General features: G+C 53.4%; 1 protein-coding gene across 1 annotated transcript; it reads left to right on the top strand.

Moving 5' to 3' along the window:
• Positions 1-12,288: 12,288 nt before the first annotated feature.
• On the top strand, positions 12,289-22,355 carry CXCR5 (C-X-C motif chemokine receptor 5). The gene is made up of 2 exons (XM_046016859.1): positions 12,289-12,401; positions 20,211-22,355. The coding sequence occupies exons 1-2, from the start codon at positions 12,345-12,347 to the stop codon at positions 21,276-21,278; spliced, it is 1,125 nt and encodes a 374-aa protein (XP_045872815.1). The 5' UTR covers positions 12,289-12,344; the 3' UTR covers positions 21,279-22,355.
• The last annotated feature ends 1,855 nt before the right edge of the window (positions 22,356-24,210 follow it).

Here is a 24,210-nt window from a genome sequence, read left to right as displayed (position 1 = left end):
CACCCCTCTGCCCCATCCCAGAACACGCTACATGCAGTCATGATCCACATGAGGAAAGTCACCGGCTTCTGTTCATCCGGGTCTCACCTACATTTCTTATGAAGGGTTTTCTGAGGTGATTTCTTTTCGTTTAGTGCTTCTCAAATGTTAACATACAGTCAGCCGGGGACCTTCGTAAGAAGCAGACTCAGCCGCCTGGGGGTGGAGGCCGGGATCCTGCATTTCTACCCAGCTCTCAGGCGCCGTCGTGGCCATGCTTGGGAGCTCACTTGGGAAAGTCAGGTTGTAGTTGTGCTGAATGAGAGGGTTTAGTCTCATAGTTCAGAACTGGCTATTGTGATTATGTAGAAAAGCTACCCATTTTTCTTTGACCAATTTTGCATACCATTTCCTTCTTGAGCAGGTTTGCTTGTTGCTGTGGAGACCAGGTGGACTGCCAGGGCCAGGGACTGGGGCGAGGAGACGACCGCGCAGGTGCTAACAAGGTACTCTGGCATCCGTGCCTAGAAGTCTGGGCAACCAGGCAGAAGCGCCCTTCCCACCCTCGCCCTTGTGATGTTACCGTTCTGCATGAGTTACACTCAGACCCAGTGCTCTGCACATCTTAGCCTAAAGTAGATGCTCAATAAATACTTGTTGGGTAAATAAATCTAGAGCACCACCCCCCCCATCAAATTGTTCTGGTAGATGGGGAAACTGAGGCCCAAAGAGAGGAAGCCTCTCTGTTGGAGCTGAGTTATGGGCCTGGTGGCAATGAGATCTCAGGTCTCCTGCCTTCTATGCATAGGTCCACCGGGTGTTAGGCCTTGAGAGAGACATCAAAGGAACACAGCCCAAGAGCAATGGAGGCTCTGGAACCACAAAGCAGGAGACCCGAGAGGAGACCTTAAGACCATCTTACCTAGGGTTTCTTAATAAGGTGTGTGTCCGAACCACCATACATATGCCTGGGCCTCACCCCAGAAGAGCTGGAGCCACTGGGTCTGTTGTGGGCGAGACAGGATCCAAACCATCCCCAGGTGGGTGATTCAGATACGCAGCCAGCTTTGGGAACCACTGTCTTGACCCAAACTCCTTGTTTCACTAAAGACGGAAGTGAGGCTGGGAAGGGTAGCAGCTTGCTGATGGCCACATGGAACCATTCCGCCAGGCTACCTTAAGACCTGAGCTTCCAGAAGTCAGGAATCATGTCTAGTCATGGGCTTCCTGACCAGGAGAGGGGTCAGGGGAGAGGTAGCAGAGGTGGAGTTTCACCTGGCAGCTAGACCTGGCATCCCATTTCTCTGAGCATAGCGAAGGGCCAGAAAAGTCTCGTGTGTGAGTGGGAAAGGCAGTTGTCTAAGGGCTGTAATTTGAGAGACAGAGCAGGCTTTCTCCCCACCCTACAAATGTTGTGTAGGTCACATGGCAGCATGATTAACAAAGCAGAGACCCCCCCAAAGAATCAGAGAGAGAGTTCTGGTCCCAGCTCTGCTGCCAGTGTTAGCCAATTACTTCACCTAAGCCTCAGTTTCCCCACTCCTGTAACTCAAAGGCAAAGCGCATGACACTTGGAACCAGACTGTTGGTGCGAATCCCAGCTCTGCTGCTCGCTGGCAACGTGGCTTTTGGCAAGTGAACCTCTTTATGCCTCAATTTCATGACTTGGAAGATGAAGACATGAAAAGTAATTTCCTCAGAAGGTTGCTGTAAGCATTAATCAATGAGTAGAGGTCCTTAACCTTCAAACCCTGGTATGTCTTAGACCGCAGTCCTTCTCTTGTCTGTCTCCTCTCTTCCTGGGCTGTAAATACCACCGGACTGTGCCAAAAGGCATCTTGAGCTCCTTCCTCTCATCTGAACTCGACATCTCAATATCCAACTGCCCGACAGACAGCTCCACGCTCTGCTCACCTCGGAAGCAAAATTAGATGCATGGGTCTGGGGCTCCTTCTTCCCCATCCTCAGACCCCTCCCCAGCCCTAAGAGTCCTCTCTTTGCAGCTGACCATGGCTCAGCTCCCCCAGACCAATCTCCAGGACAGTGAGTTCACAGCCATCGGGCCTAGGCCAGGGTCCAGTTTCCACACACTGGGCTGGTCTGTCGGGCTCGGCGGGCTGTGGCTTCCTCCACCCTACCTCAGGCCTGCGGGGGCAAAAAGCCCAAGTTCATTTCTGGGGCAGCCATCTCTTACCTCTTGCTCAGGGCCATCTCCACAGCACCCAGCTGGGGGGCCTGGGGAGCACCCGTGCGGAGGACTAGAATTCTTCTGTCGGAGGTAGAACATGAGGAACAGCTACAGCTTATGTTCGTTTAGTTTGCAGAGCACCTTGCAAGTAGGATTTTAAACTCCAGAGACAACTGACTCAGTGACCATGCATGTGTTCCTCCCCCCATTCACCAGACCTCTGGGGACCACTGCCTCTACCCTGTGGCCTGACGCCGCATGAGGTTATAATCCAGGAGGAAGGAACCTACATGTACACAGATGTCTCTACTACGGACAGTAAGGCAAATGCCCGCCTGACCTCCACTCCCACCTAAAATAGAAGGCTAAAACATTACTCTCACTTGGATAACTGGTAAACACACTTTACTGAACACCTACTAGGTATCGGCTGTTCCCGTGTATTGATCACGTACTGATTCTCATGATAATCTTTTGAGGTAGGTGTTACATGATTCACGCCTGAGGAAGAAGACAAGAGACTTGCCCAAGGACACACATCTCCTGAGCATGGAAGCTGAGAGTCCGAGCCTGTGTTCTTTCTCCTGACCTTGTGGGCAGGCCCAGGAGAAGCCCCACATGCTCAGGCCACAGAAAGCCACGACGGAGAGCCAGATGCCCCTGGGCCCAACCCCAGACTTCCTACCACTTCTCCACGGACCCCTACTCTCATTCCCTCTTCAGTCAGTCAGTCAGTCAAAGACAATTATCGAACACCTCCTGGTGCAAAGCTCTCAGGGAAAGAATGAATTATGTATGATGATTGTCCCGGAAAGCTCTCGGCCTAATAGAGTACATGAGTAACTACAGTGCAAGGTAAAGGTAAGCAATCCAGGGAAAGTGCTAGATTCAGTCAAGGGCAGAAACAATTACTTTGATTCAGTGGCGTCTTGAGGAGGAAGAGGCACCAAGATGGGCCTTGAGAATGTTCAGGCTTGGATCCGGCCACGATGCAGGGACAGAGCTGCTGAGGTTCAGGAACGGTGTCGGGGAAGTAGGGAAGAGCAGAGGGATCCCCGGGGCTGGAGGCAAGGGCACCTGCAAGGAAGTAGCAGGAAGTTAAGTTTGGAAACACACAGTGAACATTCAATAAATATTTACCCACCTGGAAAACCAAAACCATACATCGGGGACAGATCACGGGGGCCTAAAATGCCAAGCTCTGGAGTCTGGCACCTGTTGCCCGGCTTACAAGGGGCCACTGGTGTGATTTTCCAATGTCCCCGTTGGGCAGGTAAGGACAAGGGGCGGCCCCTTATCAGCCTCTCCCGGCCTCCTCTCCAGAGCTGGTCCCACAGTGTCAGCAACCCTGTCCCCCACTGCTGTGTCATCATTTAGTCCCTTTCAAGTGCCTGGCCCACACCCAGCAGCCCCCACACTGCAGCCCAGAAAGCTTCCTTCCTGGGGCAGCGGGGCCGAGTCATTTGGAAACCTCTCTCTGATGAGCTCCGTGATCAAGGTGCTGATACGGCAGGTGGGCCAGCCTCACCATGTCCCCAGTCGCAGAGGTGAATGCGGTGGTGAGTTTCGTTGGCCCATCACCTCCGCCCAAGGCCTGGTACACTTTCACTGCCGGAGTTGGGTGTGGATGCCTTTGACAAATGTCATGTCACCATCCTGCTTCAGCCGTTTCCTGCCTTTGCCTGTCAAGACGGTTTCATCCTGCGGGCCCCACTCTCGGTCATTCAGTGTCGGGCGTCCAACTCGGGCCCTCCCTGCTGACCACAGCTCTTCCCTCAAAGAGGCTCTGAGGACATGGTCATGGAGGAGATGAACTTTTTGCCATTTTACTTGACATCTCGTCTACAACAAGCCGGCTAAGCGGGCCACTGGGGGCCAGCTCATCTCTTGTCCACAGAGGGCAGAGCACGGGGTCTGGAGTCAGAACTGGCTGAGCTTCCTTTCCAACTGGATAGACACGGGTTGCTCGTGACACCTGCCAAGCCTTGGTTTCCTTATACATAAAAGAAGTTAAGAAATCCTGGTCGGCTTTCTCCACGGGCTCGAGACGAGGTCCTCATGAGACAAAGAATGAGAAAGGCCTTCATAAACCATAAATTAATCTGGGAGTATTGCAAGTGTGGTTATTAGTTTGTAAAGATCGAGTTCACGTTATTATACTGTCTCGGGGCACCATGTTCTTTTTCTTCGTAGCACTTTCCGATTTTTAGAATTGCAAGTTATCATTATTACTAGGCACGTATGCTTGTCTAACACCTGCCTCCCCTCCAGGCTATAAACTGCAAGAGGCCAGGAGTCCTGTTTAGTTTTACTTCTTGTTGCTTCCCCAGCGCCTAGTTCAGTGCCTGGCATGCAGTGGAGGCTTAAGGAATAATGCGCGAAGTTATCCGAGGAGCCCACCCTCACTAGAGACATCCACTCGGCTAGCCTGTCTTGTTCACTGCTAAACCTGGGCATGTACAGGTGACAGATGCATGTTTTCTGGAAGTTTGAAATGACAAACCTCCTTAAATCTGTTTCATTGTGAAGTTCTGTTGCTTCTGAAGACGACGCTGTGTTTTGCAGCAGCTCTGTCTGCAATCCAAATGCCCAGACAGGCTCTCTGTGCTGCTCGGCCCTCGCTGTCCTTGCCTCTTGTCCTCTTCCCACGTTCTCCTCTGCTCCAGTCCAGACAAAGTGCCCTCCACCCTCTCCCCAGCATATATAAATGCTTTATCCCACCTGTCAGCCTCTGCTGGGCCTGAGGCCATTCCCTCCCCCTTCCTTCAAAGCTCTGCTTAAAGTCCTTCCTTTCCAGGCCCTCTTTTTTTAAAAAACATATTATTTATTTATTTGACAGACAGAGATCTCAAGTAGGTGGAGAGGCAGGCAGAGAGAGAGAGAGAAGAGGAAGCAGGCTCCCCACTGAGCAGGGAGCCCGATGCGGGGCTCGATCCCAGGACCCTGAGATCATGACCTGAGCTGAAGGCAGAAGTTTAACCCACTGAGCCATCCAGGCACCCCTCCAGGCCCCTTTTAAAAAGCATGTGTGTGACTCAGTGGGTTAAAGCCTCTGCCTTCAGCTCAGGTCATGATCTCAGGGTCCTGGGATCGAGCCTCTCGTGCGGCTCTCTGCTCAGCAGGGGGACTGCTTCCTCCATCTCTCTGCCTGCCTCTCTGCCTATTTGTGATCTCTGTCTGTCAAATAAACAAAATCTTAAAAATAAATAAATAAATAAAAATAAAAAGCATGTGTGTGGGGATGCCAGGGCAGCTCAGCTGGTTAAGCACGTGCCTTCATCCGCCTTCGGCTGGGGTGGTGATCTGCATCGGGCTCCTGAGCAGGGAGCCTGCTTCTCCCTCTGCCTGTCGCTACCCCCTGCTTGTGAGCTCTCTCTCTGTCAATAAATAAATAAGTAAAATCTTTTAAAAAATTAAAAGCACATATGTGTGTGTGCATGTGTGTGTCTAATAGCACTTCGTAAACATGGAAGATTTCTCTCTGGAAAAGACTTTTGTATACACGATATTATTCAAGACAAAGAACAGCAAGATTCGCAGTGTAGGCATCTTGCAAGAGTACAGATTAGGAAACTAAGGCTCAGAGAAGTTTTTTATTTTTTATTTTTTGGAAGGGGAGGGGCAGAGGGAGAGGGAAAGAAGTAAACTCCCCACTGAGCGCTGACCATGCCCCCTCCCCACGCAGGGCTCAATCCCACAACCCCAAGATCATGACCTGAGCCGAAATCAAGAGTTGGACACTGAGCCGGCCAAGCCCCCCCGGCACTGCTTTATTTGATATTTATTTGATATTTACATACCTGGGATTGTAACTTATTTATGGATCCGCGAAAACAACTGGGTTGAGCGACCTCCATTAAAGAAAGAAACAGATTGTGAGAGAGAGGTAAACGAAGAGTACACAAGATGAGTATGTCACACACAGCAGGGTTTGGTATTACTTGTGAAGTGTGTGTGTGTGTGCACGTGTACACATCAACAAGGTTGTGATGTGAAACCTATTTCTTTCCGGGGCCACGTCAAAGTGACTGGGTGCCAGGGCAGGCTGGAGATTACCTAGCAGAGCGTAAGCACCACCGATTGGAGCCGAGGCCGAGGCCGAGACCAAGCGGAGAGACGCCAGGGGTGGGAGTGAGCCGAGCAGCCTGCTGTACATCTCAGCAGGGCCGCGTGGCCCCAGGGGGGGCTGGGTGCTCCGGGAGAAGCCGGCTGCGGGTCCTGGCGCCGGCTGCACGGGGTGTTACTGGTTGTGCTAGAGAGGCCTCAGCTATGTAGCCTTTGCAGGGAGAAGCCGTGAGTGGTGCAGGCCTGGGTCGGGAGCTCCAGCCTGGGATACCCGCCGTGTGGGGGTGAGCCGTCTCTGTGTAGCCTAGGGACGGCTTCTCAAAGAGTGTTCCCAGGCTGGGACCATTGGCATCGCCTGGACACTTGTGAGAACCAAGGATTCTCAGGTCCCACCGCAGACCTCGGGAATCAGAAACTCTGAGGGAACACCCAGCCACTCCAGCTGATTCGGCGGCATCACATCTGAGAACCATTTTCCTAGGGACGCTAAAGGGCATTCTGGGTTTGGGGTGTCTTCGAAGAGCTAGGCAGTGTCCCATCTAAAAGCAGTCTTGGTGGCAAACAGAAGCGCTGGGTCTCCGATGTGGGCCTCCCGGTGTGAATCCAGCGTTCTTCCACAGTTCCCGCAGCACCTTCGTGCCCTGCACGCGTGTGTGAGGGAACGCGGGGTTTCTCCTTACTCTGGTGCCTTCCACGCTGCTGCACTCGGCCCACACGGGTTCACTATGTACGTTCACATATGTCGCTTTGAAAGCGTTCTCAGGGTGCGTGTGCCTATGAGTGTGCAAGTTAGCACGCACGTATCTGTTCCAGCCTCCTCTGTTAGACAACGTGCTCCCAGGATGGAGCCCGAATCCTGCCACCCTTGATCTTCACATTCCCCCTCTGCTGGAGGATCAGCTCCCACTCAGTATGTAAACACCTGATCGAGCACCCTGGCCACACAGCCCACCCCGGGAACCTGTTCCCAAGGGCACTCATGGCCCCTGTAACCTTGAGCTGACCTTGTGTGCCTCCCAGCACCTGCAGCCCATTCTCTCCCTGCAGGTCTCCCACCTATTACCTAATGAGAGAGGAGCTGTGCGTGGGTGCTAGTTCCCCGCACTGAGAACCTTCACCCCCCCACTTCCTGTGTTGATTTGTATTATGCTTCTGGGTCCCCGTGCCTGAGTGAGCTGTTAACACTCACAACTACTTCCTACTACCGCCTGAAGCTCAGTTTCCACATGTGTGATAATGTGATAAAAATACCTAACACTTACAAGACTTCAGAGGAAGGAAGGAAATAATGTGTGTGGATTTCACACACTTCATGGCACGTAGTGAGTAAACCGGTGAGCAGACCAAGAAGGGCGGAGGCAGTTTTCCCCTCGGATAGCCAGATTAAGTGCTGGTCCTTTGCAAAAACAATCCCGGAGAGAAGGTGGTGTGGTCGCGGGGGAGAGAGCCTCAGGTTTGCCGTCCATGGGCCTGCCTTCAGACCCTCACTCTGTCAATCACTCTCCCTGTAATCCTGAGCAAAGAACTGAGCCCCCGTTTCTTCATTCCCCCACCCATGCCCCAAAACAAGGTCAGGAATGATACTGATATCTCCCACACAAGGTGTTTTGAGGATCAAATAGGATTAAACGTGAAATCAAGTTAAATATGAAGTAAAATTAAATGCCAAAATTGTAGAGCTTTGTACATTGGTAAATGCTATCCGAATGCCATTGTTGTTCTCCTTTGGTGCCTAGAGAGATGCCCAACACTCCCGCCGGCCCACTCATTAGGTGGGGACCTACGGAGCTCTGCTCTGAACAGTTGGGAAAAACTCAGAGAAAGCAGACACAAGATCTCTGCCCAGATGGGAAGAGAGTGTCTCAGGTTAGTGGAAGAACAGAGGGAAAACCCCGATCCATTCCCTGCACCCAGCATTCTGCAGAACAGCTTAATTTTTCTGTGGGATGTGGGAAATGAACTCCGAGACAAGCGATTATATCTGCTCTCTGGAATAAATAGAAATTTAATCTAATCCGCGAACTGTGAAGTAAAATTACTGAGAAAATTCACCTGAGCTAATTGATGGGAAGCAGCTACTCCGGAAGGCAGACACAAGCCCACTCTTGGCAGAACCACCAGCAGTCATTTTGATGAGAAGCCTGGAAAACAATTCAGCCTCGGGTAGGCTGCCTGTGGTGCGGGGATTGGAAAACCGCGCAGTAGAAATAGAAACAAGTGGCATGTTGAAATGAAATTTGGGCTGCACGATCTGGAAGCTCTCCCCCCAACCCCCCAAACCATCTGATTATCACACACAGGTGAAACCCCTGCTATCTCATCCTCACAGCCAAGGAATTGTAGCCTAGGGATTGCTCTCTCTACTGGGGTGGGGGGGTAGTCTGGTTTTATGGGTTTGAAAGTCACAGGATCATCTTTCCTACCAGAGGCAGTTACTCTCTGAACCTGCTAAGACAACATCAGAATTCATGGGCAGGCGGTATTTATTCATTTAAGGCAAATTGAGTTGACCATCGAGGTCAGTGGCTGGGACAAGTGGGCCCTGGGGACCTACAGTATGTCCCAGCATCTGGAGAGATGGGAAGGAACGTCTGAATGGGTCCACCATGCCAGAAGCATGAGGAACTCAAGGGCCCAGACAGTCACAGGTTCCTCTGCTCCGTAAAACCCAGGTCAGTCATTGAGAAGCTCGTAGATACTTCCCTGTCCCACACCATCACAGCTGAGACTCCTGCCTTAGCCTGCTGCCACACCTAAGAGGTCGTCCTGAGCCTCCTCCCAGACTCCTCTTCTGGGCCCACAATGCATCAAGGGAAATGGGCAGCTGTGAGAGAAAGGCAAGCAACTCCCACCTTGTCCAGCACACAATGCAACCTCGTCCTGCCTCCTCCTGCTATGACACCATCATCACCATCACCACCATCATCACACCCTGAACCTTGGGTAATTCTTTCCCTGTATTTTTTCAGGCAATTGGCAGTATCTCCCACTAACCAAGCTAACCATGCACCTCCCCTCCAGGTACATCAATGTCCAGCTCATGTCCTGCTTCTCCCATGAAGTCTTCCCTGGCCTTTGAGAGCAGTAGGTCTCTAATGGCAGGAAGCAGAGCTCTGTGTTTTGCGTTGTCCCGCCAATATTTCCCATCAGGGCCGGGACAGACTGAAGAATGACACACTTATCTAAGTCATCAGCACAGCAGGGCTGACTGAGCCAGGACTGCAGAAGTTCCCCTTCGTAGATTGAGATGATGCCTTCGAACCTTCAGAAGGAAGTTTCTGAGGCATGTTGTTGAGGGGAGTGGGAGCCCACAGGTAAGACCATTTAAAAAAAATTTTTTTTTAAATTTATTTGACACAGAGAGAGCGAGATCACAAGTAGGCAGAGAGGCAGGCAGAGAGAGAGGAGGAAGCAGGCTCCCCACTGAGCAGAGAGCCCAATGGGGGGCTTGATCCCAGGACCCTGAGATCATGACCCAAGCCGAAGGCAGAGGCTTAACCCACTGAGCCACCCAGGCGCCCCACGTAAGGCCATTTTAATTATAGTTATGTATGTAGAGAGTCTTGAACAAGGAAATTCTTATCTTTATAGAAAGATATAGAAAGTCCTAGTCAGATAGTATGTGGACCATTAACCAGAAATCATCCAGAGGCTGACAAGGGACCCAGAAATCACATCCTTTTGAAGAAGGACTGAAGACACCCAGAATGTATACTTCAAAGAGGAGAAGACTAATGGGGAGGTGGGTTCTGTCTTCAGAAGGTGTTTATTAGACAACCTGGACAGAAGGCAGTGCCAGGACCTCTGGGATGAATTACAGGGAGACACTCTTTGTCTCAGCATGAGGAGTATATATTTTTTTTTTAAAGATTTTATTTATTTGACAGAGAGAAATCACAACTAGGCAGAGAGGCAAGCAGAGAGAGAGAGAGAGAGGGAAGCAGGCTCGCTGCTGAGCAGAGAGCCCGATGCGGGACTCGATCCCAGGACCCTGAGATCATGACCTGAGCCGAAGGCAGCGGCTTAACCCACTGAGCCACCCAGGCGCCCCCGAGGAGTATATTTCTAATGATTAAATCATCCTGCCTTAAACACAACCTTTTGAAATGAACAAGTTTCTTACCCCTGGTGATGTTTGTCCAATTCCAGCTGGCCCTCTGCTGAGGATGTAATGACAAGAATCTTGCATTTGTTGGGGGCAAGGGAGGGGGAATGAAGAGGGACTGGTGTATCTTCCAAATTCCCTTCTAATTCCTGTATGATTCTGTACGCTATATTCCTTCCTTGGGGGAGGGAGGGGCAGAGGGAGAGAGAGAATCTTAAGCATGATCCATGCCCAGCGCAGAGCCCAGTGGACGCAGGGCTCGATCTTACAACCCTGAGATCATGACTTCAGCTGAAATCAAGAGTCGGATGCTTAACCAACTGAGCCCCCAGGTGTTCCTGTATTCCTTCCTAATCCATGTCCTTAGAGTAGCAAAAATGAAGTTGAATGTATCAATGGTTTGGAAGGGCAGGGGTGTTCAGGCATGGGGCTGGAAGAATGGGGAGGGCTTAGAAGCATGGGACACAGGAAACATCGGAGCAGCTTCCTCCTGAACGTTTCAGGGCCGGAAGTATGGAAGAGGAACTCCTACCCCTTGTCCTGGGGTTCTTCCTCCTCGAAAGCCATTGCTGAAGCCAGTGAGTGAATGAAGAGGGGAAAGACGGGCCCCAACAGCACAAACGGAGGCCGAGAACTCCTCAAATTGTTGAAACCCAAGAAAGCTGTATCTGTTGGGGGCGCAGTAAGGTGTATAGGAGAGAAAGAGGGGGGATGAATGTGGAGGAAAAGATGAAGGAAGACACTCGAAAGGGGAGAATCCCAGAGAATGGTAATTTGCCTAGAAGGGAAGATGATGACAAAAGCAAAGAAGCCCCATGTACCTCGTGAGTGCCCCTGGGCGCTGTCACTATTTTTACGTTTTGGGGGCTCAAAAGAGGCAATGCCCTCTCCTGGGAGAAAAGGCACAAAGAGGAGACATGGAGGGGACACTGATCAGTGCCTACAAAGGGGCTTCTTAAAGGAAGGGGTCCTCAGACAGAACCGAGTTGAGAGAAAGGAGAGGGTTGCATGAGCCCGTGGGAGTGGCAGCTGGTGTAGAGAAAACACTGAACATGCGGTCAGGAAAGCTGGCTTCAAGGTCCAGCTCTGCCACTGGTTAGCTATGGGACCCGAGGCTGTTCCTCTCCCATTCCGAACCTTGGGGTCCTCCTGTGTAAGAATCTACTCCAGTTGGGTAGTCTCTGATGTTAATAATTAGGTGCCAACCAAGTTCATTTGCAGCTAGAACATCATTCTTTTTGAGTCAGAAGGTGACTCTATGACTACTTACATTTTCTGCTGGTAATTTGGGTGATTTCATTTTTGACTTCCAGTAATGTTTTAGTGTTGTTCCCTTTGAAAATTTCTAACCTTTCTCTCCTGAACTTGAGCTGGAAAGGGGTTTTGCCCCTGCCTGGGCAAAAGGATGGTAGCAAGTAGGGTGACCAAGTGTCCCCATTTGCCTGGGAATGAGGGGTTTCCCAGGACATGGGACTTTCAGTCTGGGGGGGAACCGGATGATCGGTCTCCCAAGTAGCGAGAAAGGTGATGATTTGAAGGTGGCCTGGAGAAGAGATCCTGGAAGGCTCTCCTTCTGTTCCCTTTCTATGTGGAGTTCCCCTTGTTGCCCCACAGACTGGTGTGGTGGTTTTCATTACAAGGTACAACTCCCTTATGGAGAGGTATGGGGATGAGAAGCCAGGGCCAGACTTCACACCAGTCACAAGCCCCATTGAGACAACCATTGCCAGGAAAGAGGCTGAAATGCTTGACTAGCACTGATGTTCTGGGGATTTTCCCTTTTTAAAAACACACACACACACACACACACACACACACAACAGAAAAGACCCAGTGGAAAAAAAAGTGATGAGCTGTGAGGCAGACAGCAGGTCCTACGCAGCCTGAGGAGACAGTCTGCTGCTCATTTGTTTAAATTTGCAGCTGACGGCTGCCACCTCTCTATAGGCACCAGAGAGCCTCTCAACATCAGTCAGTGACCAGTCTGGTTGACATACGGCTACAAACATGAACTACCCCCTAACCCTGGACATGGACCTTATGAACTACAACCTGGAGGACGTGGTGAGTAGAGACAGCTGGTTGCCCAGGCCCTCCCTGGAATTCTAGATATTTTGTGCTGGGGACCGGGGAAGTGGAGCTAGCTCCCGCTGTGGGTCGGCAGAATCGAGGCAGGCCCCATGGGTCTTGCCTTTAAGACTGTATTTTCCGATTCCGATTTACGCTGATCCGTAAAGCTGTTGCTTGAAATAGACATTCTTTCAGGGGGACTGGAAGTATGCGTTCTGGTGCCTGTATCCTCCCTGACATGCTGTGTGACCTGGAACAAGTCGCTTTGCCTCTCCATTCTTCAAAAGAAGATCCTCTCCTTATCTCTCAGGGGTAGAATAAGGGCCCAGATGGGAAAGTACTTGGGAGGTTTTCTTACTCTCGGGAACCTGGCATTGCTCCAGTATATCTATTCATCTCCTGCTCTACGATCCTATCATTAGGGTACTACCTTCTGTGTTGGATGGAGAAGTTGAGGATTTGGTCCTCATCCTTAAATAGCTTACAGTCTATCCACAGAAGAAAAAAAACCCCACTCACTGAAAGCTTTAGATAATAATGATGTGCTGAACCAAGGAAGTGTGAGACCAGGTGGTCAGCAGGGGAGAAGATCACACACTGGGTCAGAGTCCAGAGGCAGAAGGATGCCAAGTTGGTGGGCGAACTCTTGTGCTAATCCTAGAAATGTTTTAAAGAACATGTTGTCAGCCCCCTCAAAAAAACTAGAATCTCTAGAGATGAGGTATTCTTGGATGGGCTAAGAAAATGGTCCCCTATGTCACACTCAGCCACCCACCGAAGTCCCTCCTGTGAACCAGAGTGGTTCCGTTGACTGGGCTCTCAAAGGATATGTGTAGGGAACAGCTCAACAAAGGCCCTGGGGCTCTGGTGTACAGGCAGGTGAGGGCTGTTTATGAGGATCTTTGGGGTACTTCTTTCCTCCTTTCCTCCTTTTCCCCCATGGCCAATGGCACTTCAGAGGAAAGGACTTCTCTGAGCTGTGCTCTGGGCTGGATCATAAAGGATCCAAACCCTTTCTCCTATACCCTGACCCCACACTCACCCTGAGATATTCTCCAACACCCTCTAGTTCCACCGGCTGGAGTCTCCACTAGAACTCGACCCACCATGTTCCCAGACTGGCTTGGAAAAGTCTGCCTCTCACCTGCCCAGATCCCAGTACTTAGAACTCTAAGTAGAACAAGGGGAGAAGGTGGGGAGAAGAGCTAATTACCCAACGTCCAGCCTCTCAGATCCAATCCCCAGATAAGAGCAGAGCCAGAACGATGAGTCTAATCAGACCTGCTGCCTCACTTGTGGGACCCAACACAAAATGAAAACGCAGGGCCCCTCATTCAAAAATTATTAAGAATTTCAAGATAGCAACAGCAGAGCACTAAACCAAGCATGGAACTCTTCTAAGTGTAGGATCACATGCCCATGAAGTTGACCGTGAGAGTCATCACAGAATCTGGGCAATACCCTAGACCAGACTTAAACTGTACCGCCCTGACAAGGCACCTCGCTCCCAGCCTGGCTCCCCGTCCTGGCCCCTGGCCTCACCTGATTAGGTTAGTGGGTGTTTTCCTCTGCCCACAGCTTCGAGCTGACCACGAACCCTGACCCAGTTGGATAACATCATAACCAACCCAGACCTGGCTGGTCCGGGCTTCTGAGAAACCTCAAGAGTTTCCCCTTACTGCATGCCTCACTCCACTGCGTGACCTACTAGAGACAGGTGGTGGCAGGGGCAGGGGACAATGGGGCATGTCCCATATAAGAAAGAAAACCGACAGCCCAGGGAGACAGACCTGGCTACTTGCTGCGTGTCGCAACCCACCTGAGTGGTCTTGGGCCAGGCATCCCAGCACGCCCAACCTCTCTCGATCAGAGTCTAGTCAGGAGCCCCGGAGTCCTGGGATGATCCAGGCTCTGGAGTTCTTCCACCAGCTCCCGGGGCCTCATTCTGACCTCCCTTACTCCCTGGACACGATCTCTCTCTGGACTGCTTCCCCTCAGGAGCACAGACCCTCTCCCGCCACCCCACCCCACCCCCTCAGTGCAGCTCCACGCAGTTTTGATAATGCCTGACAGTGTCTCATGGCACAGAGGCCCCGGGATGGCAGAGAAAGCAGCAGAACGGTCTTGCCCATAGGCCATATGTATATACATAGGCCATATGTATATACATATACATATACATATACATATACATATACATATGTATATACATAGGCCAATATGTATTTATTGGCCTGTGAAGTATTAAAAGTCCTTGCCCGTCGTTTCTCTCTGAAGTTAGTCTCGCTTCTGTGCTCTTTACTTCCAATTCCCTTTCCTGTCCTTGTCCAAACAAAGTATTGGTTCACTTTCCTAGAAGACAGGGTTCTATACTCTAATGTTAGGTTAAAAACTGAGGACCCTTGGCCACAGCCAAGTGTTGGTCATCCTGTCTTCCCTTCTACCCCCTGAATTCTAAGATCAACTCTAGCCACTTTAAATGTCCATTTTTCAAAGATAAGCTGTTATTCCCATGAATGGAGGACCCAAACAAAAAATCTAGATGGCTGAGCACAAGGAATAAGGAGCCAGGTCCCTGGGGTGGGCATACCAGGGACCCATCCTACTAGGAAGGCAGATCTAGGCAGACCTAGAGAAGCCTCTGTCTGCAGGAACCTTGATCGTGGAGTGCAGACCCCCTCTTGCCAGCACTGGGGCCTGGACTGGGGTCCTATGGGGGTTGGGCAGAAACTGCACCTCCAGCCCTACCCCATACACAAGCCAGGAGAGGAAGCTGCTAGAGAGGAGGGCAAATCTGGTCCAGTCCCAGGGCCTGCCTCCCCCTAACTCCTCAGTGATGATCCTCCAAAACCATTTCACTGTGATCAGAGCATCACAGGCTACAAAGCCTGTCCACATGTACCATCTCATTTAATCAAAAAGAGGTAAGGAAGAGGAACCAAAACCACGCTCTTTCTGGGCTATGCCTGGGGGAGGGAAGGAGTACTCCCTCAAAATAAGTCAAAAGTCCCAGAGGAATCCCAGGGGAGGAGGCCCCAACCTGGGGGGGGGGTGTTGTCTGAGGGGTGAGGGATGAGGAAGAGACCCAGAGCCAGCCTGGGGAGAGGCCAGTGTTGAGGTGAATCTGGGCTCGGGCATTCAGACCACAGTGTCCCTCAGGAATTCTTGCTTTTCTTAAGGACACAGATCCCATCCCTCCGGCAGAATGTCATAAAAAGCGGCCATGAATTAGGCGCTGAGAATCAAATCTTTCAGGAAGGACAGGACGAAATATTTCAAGGGGGTGCTGACGCAGGAGATGGCTTCAAGGGTTTGCTCTACACACCGAGGATACGTGTCCGCCTCAGACTGCGTGACTGTCCCAAAGCGCAAACTGACTTTGGGGTGCCCGGAGAGGACCCCCTTAAACCTTTGCACTGAAGACTCAGTGCAAAGGTAGGAATAGCTTCAAGCCTTCCCCTAGAACCACATCGAAGCAGTACCATGTTCCTAATCAGGCCATGGGTAGAGAGGAAAGAGGGGCCTGGCGAGTTCGCTTCTGAAGGGGGAGAGGGAGCAAGGGGGTGATGTGGCAAGTGATAAGCCAGAGTCTCGCACGGTCTTTTGGGAGTGTGGACCCTCAAAAGGAAGAGTGGGGTTAGGACACAGACCCCAGTGTCAATCCCCCAGATGCCCTTCCCCCTGAAGCCACTGAAGGCTGGAGGAGAGCTGCCCTGGCTGGCCCATGTACAGCTCCTGACTCTTGGTTGGGAATATCCAGACAGGGACCTCAAAGGAGACAGAGCCTCCGTGTGCTCCCTATGGCCAGAACAACGACCCGCACGTGTGTGTAGATGCCTCCCAGGGCCAGAATGACTCAGGCCCCTGCCGTGGTGGGGCTCTGCCTAGACGAGCCCCACACTCGGCAGCCCTCCCTTCTCCTGGGGGCTGAGCAGCAAGGTCAGTCTGGGGCATTCTCTAGCTCTAGGACAGATGAGCTAGGGAAACAAAGCTCCCATGCAGGTGCTGGGCTCGAGGAAGGTCATGCTCAGAGCCCACTCAGCCCTGGGCAGAGCATGACAGCTGGAGGACCCGAGCGTCTGGGAGCTGTGCGTGAGGGGCATTTGAGGGCAAGGCCCAGTCTCCTGTCCAGGGTAGGAATCCCTCCCCACGTTCCTGAGCTCAGACATTCCTCGTCCTCCCACACACCGCCCAAACCCCTGTTGGAGAGTTCTGCCTCAGAGAAGGTTCTTTCTCCTTTGACAGAACACCCCCAACCCCAGCCTCTGCCCATTCCTCCCAGTCAGCCCTCTCGAGCTTCCCATGATAAGCCCGTCCTGCCCTCTTGCCCACAGCACCTCTTCTAGTCCTCAAAGAAGGCAGCTCTTCTGCCTAGACTCTGAGTGCCAGGACCTGAACACTTCCTTCCAGGGCGGGGACTTCCAGACCCCTCAGCAAACTGGTCACCCTTGTCCAGACCAAACAAACCGGGGTGGTGTCAGCTGCCCACCTACAGGTTTCTGTTCACCTCGGGTAAGGTGACGGTAGCCCTTCTGGGAGCCACGTCACCCTGTGACTCATCTGAAGCTGGCAATCAACACATTCTCAGGTCTTTTTCTCATCAACTGCCGGTAAGCCAGGTCTTCCCTAACTTGTCCCCAGACGGCTGAAATTTTAAACGCGAGTCTCGGTCTCTCTGTTGTTCCTTACCAATTCTATCTGGTCAGTTTTGGGCCTCTCCAGGCTCTGGAGAAAGGCTCAGAGAGAAGGCGGTCCAGGAAAGACTTCCTGTCTGTCCTTTTCGAACAGAATCCGGTCAGCAAGTGTTCGCTGGTCTTCTCCCTGACCAGTGCAGGGCCCTAAGGCACTGCTCTCCCTGCACCCCCATCCTTCCCCCGCTCATCCTCTCTCCTCCTCAAGACTGGGACTTAGAATGTTCTAGCTCCTTCTCCTGCCCTCTCCCCAGTGCTCACAGCAATCTTCCACCTAGATTCCTGGCTCGGCGCTCAGCTACATCCCGCTCCTCAAGTTGGGTTGCCTTCTTTGAGGTTTGAGTCCCTGGCTTCTATGCACACTTTTGTCTGCTGGGTACCTGCCTAGGCCGCATGCTGTCGTGGCCCGACCTGGGCACGTGGCTGTGTCTAAACCGGATGCCGTCAGAGCATGTGTGTGTGTGTGTGTGAGGGCCTTGCGCCCCTGTGGCTTTTGATATCAAGGAATGAGTAAGCACTTGGCCAGATCGTCTACACTGAGCTCCCTCTGGGTAGGCATCTTGGAGGGTCCCTTTTGTGCCCCACTCCCCATACCATATAGGATTCATGATCCCTTCACCTCCCACCAGACCAGAGCCAACCTTGCTTCACTACCTCCCTCCACAGTTCGGGAAGGGGTGTAGGTGACCGACGCTGTAGGTATGGGAAGTGGCTTTGACATGTTCCACCCCCAAGCCCCCACAATGTCTGTTTGACACCTCCCGCTGAGATGTACTAACAACTCCCAGCACCCCTGAAACCAGTTTCCTCCCATGTTCCTCCCATGTCCTCCCTGCCTGAGCACTTTGCCAAACAAATAGCTCTTGGTAAGGAGGGAAAGACAGTTTCCCCTCAACAGTCTTCTAAACCTGGGTTCTCAGGAGATGGGCTTCAGGGGTCCTGGGGACAGAGCCACTGTCTTGACTTTAAATGAGCATAAACCAATCAGCCTGGACGGTTTCGAGGGTCAGGACTTGAGTGGCTCTCATAAAGGGCTTTCCGGGCTGGACAGGCGGACTGTACCTAAGCCCTCCCAAACACAGGTAGAGTCCAGCCCCACAGACAGCCCCAGGTCCCCGCATCTCTTCACCCTGGGTCTGAACTGCTTTGCTGTGCATGGAGACTACTCAGCTCACTATTTCCCCATTTGCCTCCTGCTGAATTCCAACATGAGCCAAATGGTTGTAGTCAATGACAGTATTGGACATAGCTCCCAATATGGCAAGAGAACCCAAGACAGGCTCCAGGCTGTCAAGGGCATTGGGAGGAGGCAGGAACCGAGGAAGGGGAAAAGGAGTGTCTGAGTCTTCATGGTGGCCCAGAGACGGACTTGCCTAAAGAGTCAGAACAGAAGGGCACCTGGCTGTCTCAGGGAACCTGCCCTCAGAGCCGTTCAGCACACAACTGTTGCATGTCTGTCATGTGTGAAACACATGGCCTTGCCAGGGGGACACAGAGGGCCAGCTTCAGAGCTTCAGGAGCTCGCCATCTAGTGAGGAAATGCACATGGCAATGCCCAGTGCCATAATAAAACAAGTAGACGCAGACGGTAAGAAGAGAATCTCCTCCCAAGCTAGGAGGGAGGTAGGGAGGTGGGACTGTGCGGGACCTTGAAGGAAGCCAAGGCATGCGCCAGGCAATCACGGCGAGAAAGGAGTGCTCTGCACAAGGCAGAGTTGGAGCAAAGATTCGGAGACAGGGGGGCACTGGGGTGTTGGGGGCAGGCAGCCGGTAGGATGAGGAACATGGAGGATGCAGTGCCTAAAGCGATAAAGGAGAAGATGAGTTTTGAAAAGTCAGGGAGCTATCTCGTAGGCATTTCAAGACCTCTGTAGGGGAAGGCAGACCTCATCCTGCCAGTCCATGGTTTTCAAATGAAAGCAAGCCCTTTGCTCTCCTGGAAGAATGGCAACGTGAGACCAGCTAGAGGGTCTGTGCAGAGTATCCTTTCCCATCCTCTCCCTCCCTGGGCTCATCATTTATAGAAGTGTCTTTTTCAACCCACAGAAGTTGGTTATAATTGGTTTTGAAACCATGGGGAGGGGTCTGGTGGAGGGGGGAGAATGGGGCTGGGAAGTGAGGAGGAGCAGGTGCAGAGGGACAGCTGTGAGTGAAAGGTATGAAAACAGATACCAGTCTTCCTTTGCGGTTAGCTGGGTAAACAACCTGAGCGCTGGTGGCCAGGGGCGGGGCGGGGAGGAGGAGGAGGAGGGAGGAGGGGGACGCTGGGGAGGAGGAGCTTCCGGAGACAAAGTGGGCATAGCACCTTCTCTTGGAAGAGCATCTCCCCTTCCTCATTTGCTTCTGAGGCAGAGGGAAGCAGAGGAGGGAGGTGACCGGTGACGGGAAGTAGCCGTGAGGGAACCCCAGACAAAACTGCGTAGGGGTCAAAGAATGGGGTCTGGAGGTGGATCAGCGTGGGTTCAAACACACCCAACCTCTCACCCGACAGTTAGCAAGACACATGGGTAAGATAGGAATATCACATACCTGAGCTCATTGCACAGATTAAACAAAACAGGAGGCTAATACTATCATTTTGGTGATAATGAAGACATTCAGGAATAGGGAGACATCCCAAGAGGAAGCCAGAAGCCCACCCCAGCAGTACCCCCTCAGCAGGATCTTAGGCTCTAGTGCCCACAGCTCTGTGAACTGAACCACATGGTTCCTTGCCCCAACCAGATCCATTCCCGATTCCAGCCTGGGAGCCCGCAGCCTTCTATATCTGAGGACGCATAAACACAGAGTAACTTACAGGTGCCCTTCAGGGAAGCCTCTCCCCACACCACACACACCATGTATCTCCTTCCATCTTTGTCAGGACCTTGCAGGGCATTAGCCCCTTTTACAGGTGAAAACTGAAGTTGGAAAAGGCAAAGTGATTGGTTCCTGGACACACAAGGGGAGATTGGGAATTGGTCGGTGGGACATATTGCGAGTACAGGGACAAAAGCGGCACTGGGGGGCGGTGTGGGGGGACAGGAGAAATCCACAGGGGAGTCCGGGTCCCTGTGTGGTGGAGAGAGACGGGTCCTCAGCCTCCCGCCCTGCTGTCTCCCCGCCCCTGCAGTACAGAGAACTAGGCAACTACAGCGACAGCACCGAGAGTCCCACAGTGGAAAATCACCTCTGCTCCACGGTGGAGGGGCCCCTCCTGACCTCCTTCAAGGCTGTGTTCATGCCGGTGGCCTATGGCTTTATCTTCCTCCTGGGTATGATGGGCAACATCCTGGTGCTGGTGATCCTGGAGCGGCACCGGCACACACGCAGCTCCACTGAGACCTTCCTGTTCCACCTGGCGGTGGCCGACCTCCTACTGGTCTTCATCCTGCCTTTCGCGGTGGTAGAGGGCTCTGTGGGCTGGCGCCTGGGCACTGTCCTCTGCAAGACTGTGATCGCCCTGCACAAGATCAACTTCTACTGCAGCAGCCTGCTCCTGGCCTGCATCGCTGTGGACCGCTACCTGGCCATCGTCCACGCGGTCCACGCCTACCGCCACCGCCGCCTCCTCTCCATCCACATCACCTGTGCCACCATCTGGGGGGCGGGCTGCTTCTTCGCCTTGCCGGAGATCCTCTTCGCCAAAGTCAGCCAACCCCACCACAACGACTCCCTGCCGCGCTGCACCTTCTCCCAGGAGAACCGGGCTGAAACCAACGCCTGGTTCACCTCCCGCTTCCTCTACCACGTCGGAGGGTTCCTGCTGCCCATGCTGGTGATGGGCTGGTGCTACGTCGGGGTGGTGCACAGGCTGTGCCAGGCCCAGCGGCGCCCTCAGAGGCAGAAGGCAGTCAGGGTGGCCATCCTGGTGACGAGCGTCTTCTTTCTCTGTTGGTCACCCTACCACATCGTCATCTTCCTGGACACCCTGGCGCGGCTGAAGACCGTGGGCTACAGCTGTGAGCTCAACGGCTACCTCTCGGTGGCCATCACCATGAGCGAGTTCCTGGGCCTGGCCCACTGCTGTCTCAATCCCATGCTCTACACTTTCGCGGGCGTGAAGTTCCGCAGCGACCTGTCGCGCCTTCTGACCAAGCTGGGCTGCGCCGGCCCCGCGTCCCTTTGCCAGTTACTCCCCACGTGGCGCAAGAGCAGCCTCTCGGAGTCCGAGAATGCCACCTCCCTCACCACCTTCTAGGTCCTGGCCCCCCTCGGTCCTGCCTTCCGTGGGGGTGCGGTGTTGCCGGAACCCCTTCCAGCACGAGCTGGGACCCTAGGAGATGGGACCCCTGGTCTCCTCATCCGGGGCAGCTAGAGCCACGCCCTCCTTCCGGGACGTCGCTGCCCGCGCTTCCGCCCGCGGCCCAGCGGCCGTGCAGGGAGCGGAAGCAGCCGCGAGGCAAAGCAGAGGAAGTCTGTGCCCATCGGTCTCCCCATCTTTCATCTTAACTATTGGAAGCTCAAGAAACAACTTGTGCTCCCGCCCTGCCAATTGGGAAGGTCAGTCGCCTCCCAGAACGCACTCCGCCATCGTAGGGACCACGGGGCTCCACGACGACCCGCCTCTGCTCTCAGCCCTCCGGCCAAAAGAAGCTAGAGGCAGAGCACCAGGGGAGAGATGGAGGGCGAGGCTGAGGGAAGGCCCGCTGGCAAAAGGATGTGGCCTTACCATCTCGGGCCCTAACAGACACGCACACCCTGCCCGGCTACCAGCCCTGCGTCTGGACCGAGCAGGAAACTCCGACTGACCCAATCCAGGAAGCTGCTCCCGGCTCTGACCCAAGTGGCACCGGGCCAGCCCCATGTCACCGGGCCCGGGGAGGTCTGCGGACTGAGGGCAGACTCCAGGCACCCTCAGACATCAGCCGGCATCGTAGGGAAGAACTGAGGCCAAGGCAGCAGAGAAAAGCCATTGAAAGAGAAGATTCTCCTTCCTTAGCCTCAAGGAGGGACAAGTAGAGACTAAAGCCAGCCGTCTTCTCTGCCCAGGGTGGAGAGGTCCCAGTATGGGCCAGGGGCAGTCAGGTCTGGAGCCCTGGTAGGTCTGGCCACTGAGAAGGAAAGAGGCAGACTGCTCCTTCCTGCCCCGGCTCTCCACAGGCCAGACAACCAGGAGAAACTGGAGCTGCAGAGGTGTCCCAATCACACAGAGGGAGCACTTCACGGAGGGTCAGAACAGAGATGTAGGGGCACCTGGGTGGCTCAGTGGGTTAAAGCCTCTGCCTTGGGCTCAGGTCATGATCCCGGGGTCCTGGGATCAAGCCCCGCATCAGGCTCTCTGCTCAGCAGGGAGCCTGCTTCCCCCTCTCTCTCTCTGCCTGCCTCTCTGCCTACTTGTGATCTCTCTGTCGAATAAATAAATAAAATCTTTAAAAAAAAAAAAAAAAAGAACAGAGATGTTGACTTCCCAGCGAAGAATGACAAACTGAAAAGGGCCTCTGGGGGTCATCTCATCCAGCCCCCTACCTGCAGGCCAGACCGAGTTTGCCACCTCTCTGGGCCTCGCAAGAGCCACAAGGCATCCCCTCGGGCCAGGCAGGGTGAGAAGCAGGGAAGTCCCCAAGCCCCAGGAAGCTGAGCCCTGCCCCTGAGAGGATACTACTCAGATGGAACCAGAGGAAACCACTCCGTGCCTGCCTGCCCGCCTTCTCTGGGGAGGGCTCTCCCGCCCTCCTCCGCAGTCCCTGCTCTGGCTAGGGTGGGACGTCAGGGACCCCTGCCCTTGCTGAGGGCACATCTGGGGGAGGCCCAGTTCCACTCCAGGGCAGCCAACCAAGCCCCCTTGGGGGGCCGCATGTTGGAAATCAGAGCTGTGACCCAGGGGAGGAGGGAGAGACTGTCTTTTCACCGTGGAACACTGGGAAAGCCCCAGGGCCCCCCTTTTTCCTCCCAGCATCCAACAGTAAGCTGGGTGTTGGAGTAGGCAGACACGGAAGCAAAAAAGGCAAGAGGTTGGATTTTTAATTTTCTCTTTTTAATAAAAAGGCACCTATAAAACAGGTCAATACAGTACAGGCAGCACAGAGACCCCCGGAACAAGCCTAAAAATTGTTTCAAAATAAAACCCAAGAAGATGTCTTCACATATTGTATTTATATATTTATATTTATATATATATATTTATATAATGGTACAAAATGGCTGGGGGTATGGCCATGGAAGGAGGGACATAGGCTGGCCTGTGGAGTTCACCTTGGAAAGCTAGTCTGGTGGCGGAGATGGGGCAAGAGGAGAATGGGAGGACACTGGGACTTTTGCGGTCTGACCCCTCTCCTCTGGGCAGAAAACACTTAAGAGTCAGTTTGGGGAGTCTTGGGTTGGCGGTGGGGGGGGGGGGTGGCGCTGGCAGGCCCAGGGCCCAGGATGAGGCAGGGTGGGCAAAGCGCCTGGCAGGATGGAAGGCAGGAGGTGGCCCCCAAACACAGGTGCCAGGGCCCTGGTCCCGGGGCCCCAGGGAGGTGCTGGGGGAGGCAGGACCCTGCAGCCAGCCAGCCCCAGAGGAAGCACTTGACCTGGCTGACGGTGGACTGAGGACAGCACCAGACTGGGAAAAGGGGGGCAAATTCCCTTTGTATCACAGCTGCCAATGCAAGGCCAGACCCTGCAGATCAGGAAGGCTGGGGGTGGGGCCATGGCAGAAGACACCTCATCTAGAAATGGCCCTTGGCCCTGGAGGCAGGGCACAGAGGCCAGGGAACTGCCCTGCCACCTCACAAGGCAGGAAAGGAAGTGAGAAAAGGAGAAGTGTTTTACTCCTGGGGCTAAGGAGGCAAAACACTGAGTCTGTATGGCTTCAGCTCTGACCAGAGGCAGGTGGGGAGTTTTGGGAAAGAGCAGGGGAGCAAGGGGGAGGCAGGGCTGGGCCTGGGCCTGGGCACAGAGCCCGGAGCCCCGGGCAGAGAGACCTTGCCGGTGAGTGGGCAGGTAGGACACCCCCTGCTTCTCCACCACTTTCTCTAATCCATCCTCGAAGGGTGGAGGCTGGAGGGACACAGATTTACTCAGCCAATCCCTTTTCCTTCCACCTTTGGTGAGAAGTGGGTGGCAGCTCCTGGAAAAATCAGGGCCTGGGGGTCCCCAGGCCGGGGGCTGCTGCAGGAGGCACAAAGCCATCTGGGCCGCCTTGCTGT

Source organism: Meles meles, chromosome 8 (assembly GCF_922984935.1).
Source record: "Meles meles chromosome 8, mMelMel3.1 paternal haplotype, whole genome shotgun sequence".
Taxonomy (NCBI): Eukaryota; Metazoa; Chordata; class Mammalia; order Carnivora; family Mustelidae; genus Meles; species Meles meles.
The sequence above is the reverse complement of the archived record's forward strand: the minus strand, read 5'-3'. Positions and strand labels throughout refer to the sequence as shown.

Bases quoted from the DNA above. Each gene is read 5' to 3' on its own strand.
- CXCR5 (XM_046016859.1), top strand. From the start codon at position 12,345: ATGAACTACCCCCTAACCCTGGACATGGACCTTATGAACTACAACCTG. The intron at 12,402-20,210 runs GTGAGTAGAGAC...CCGCCCCTGCAG, and splicing joins ACTACAACCTGGAGGACGTG to TACAGAGAACTAGGCAACTA.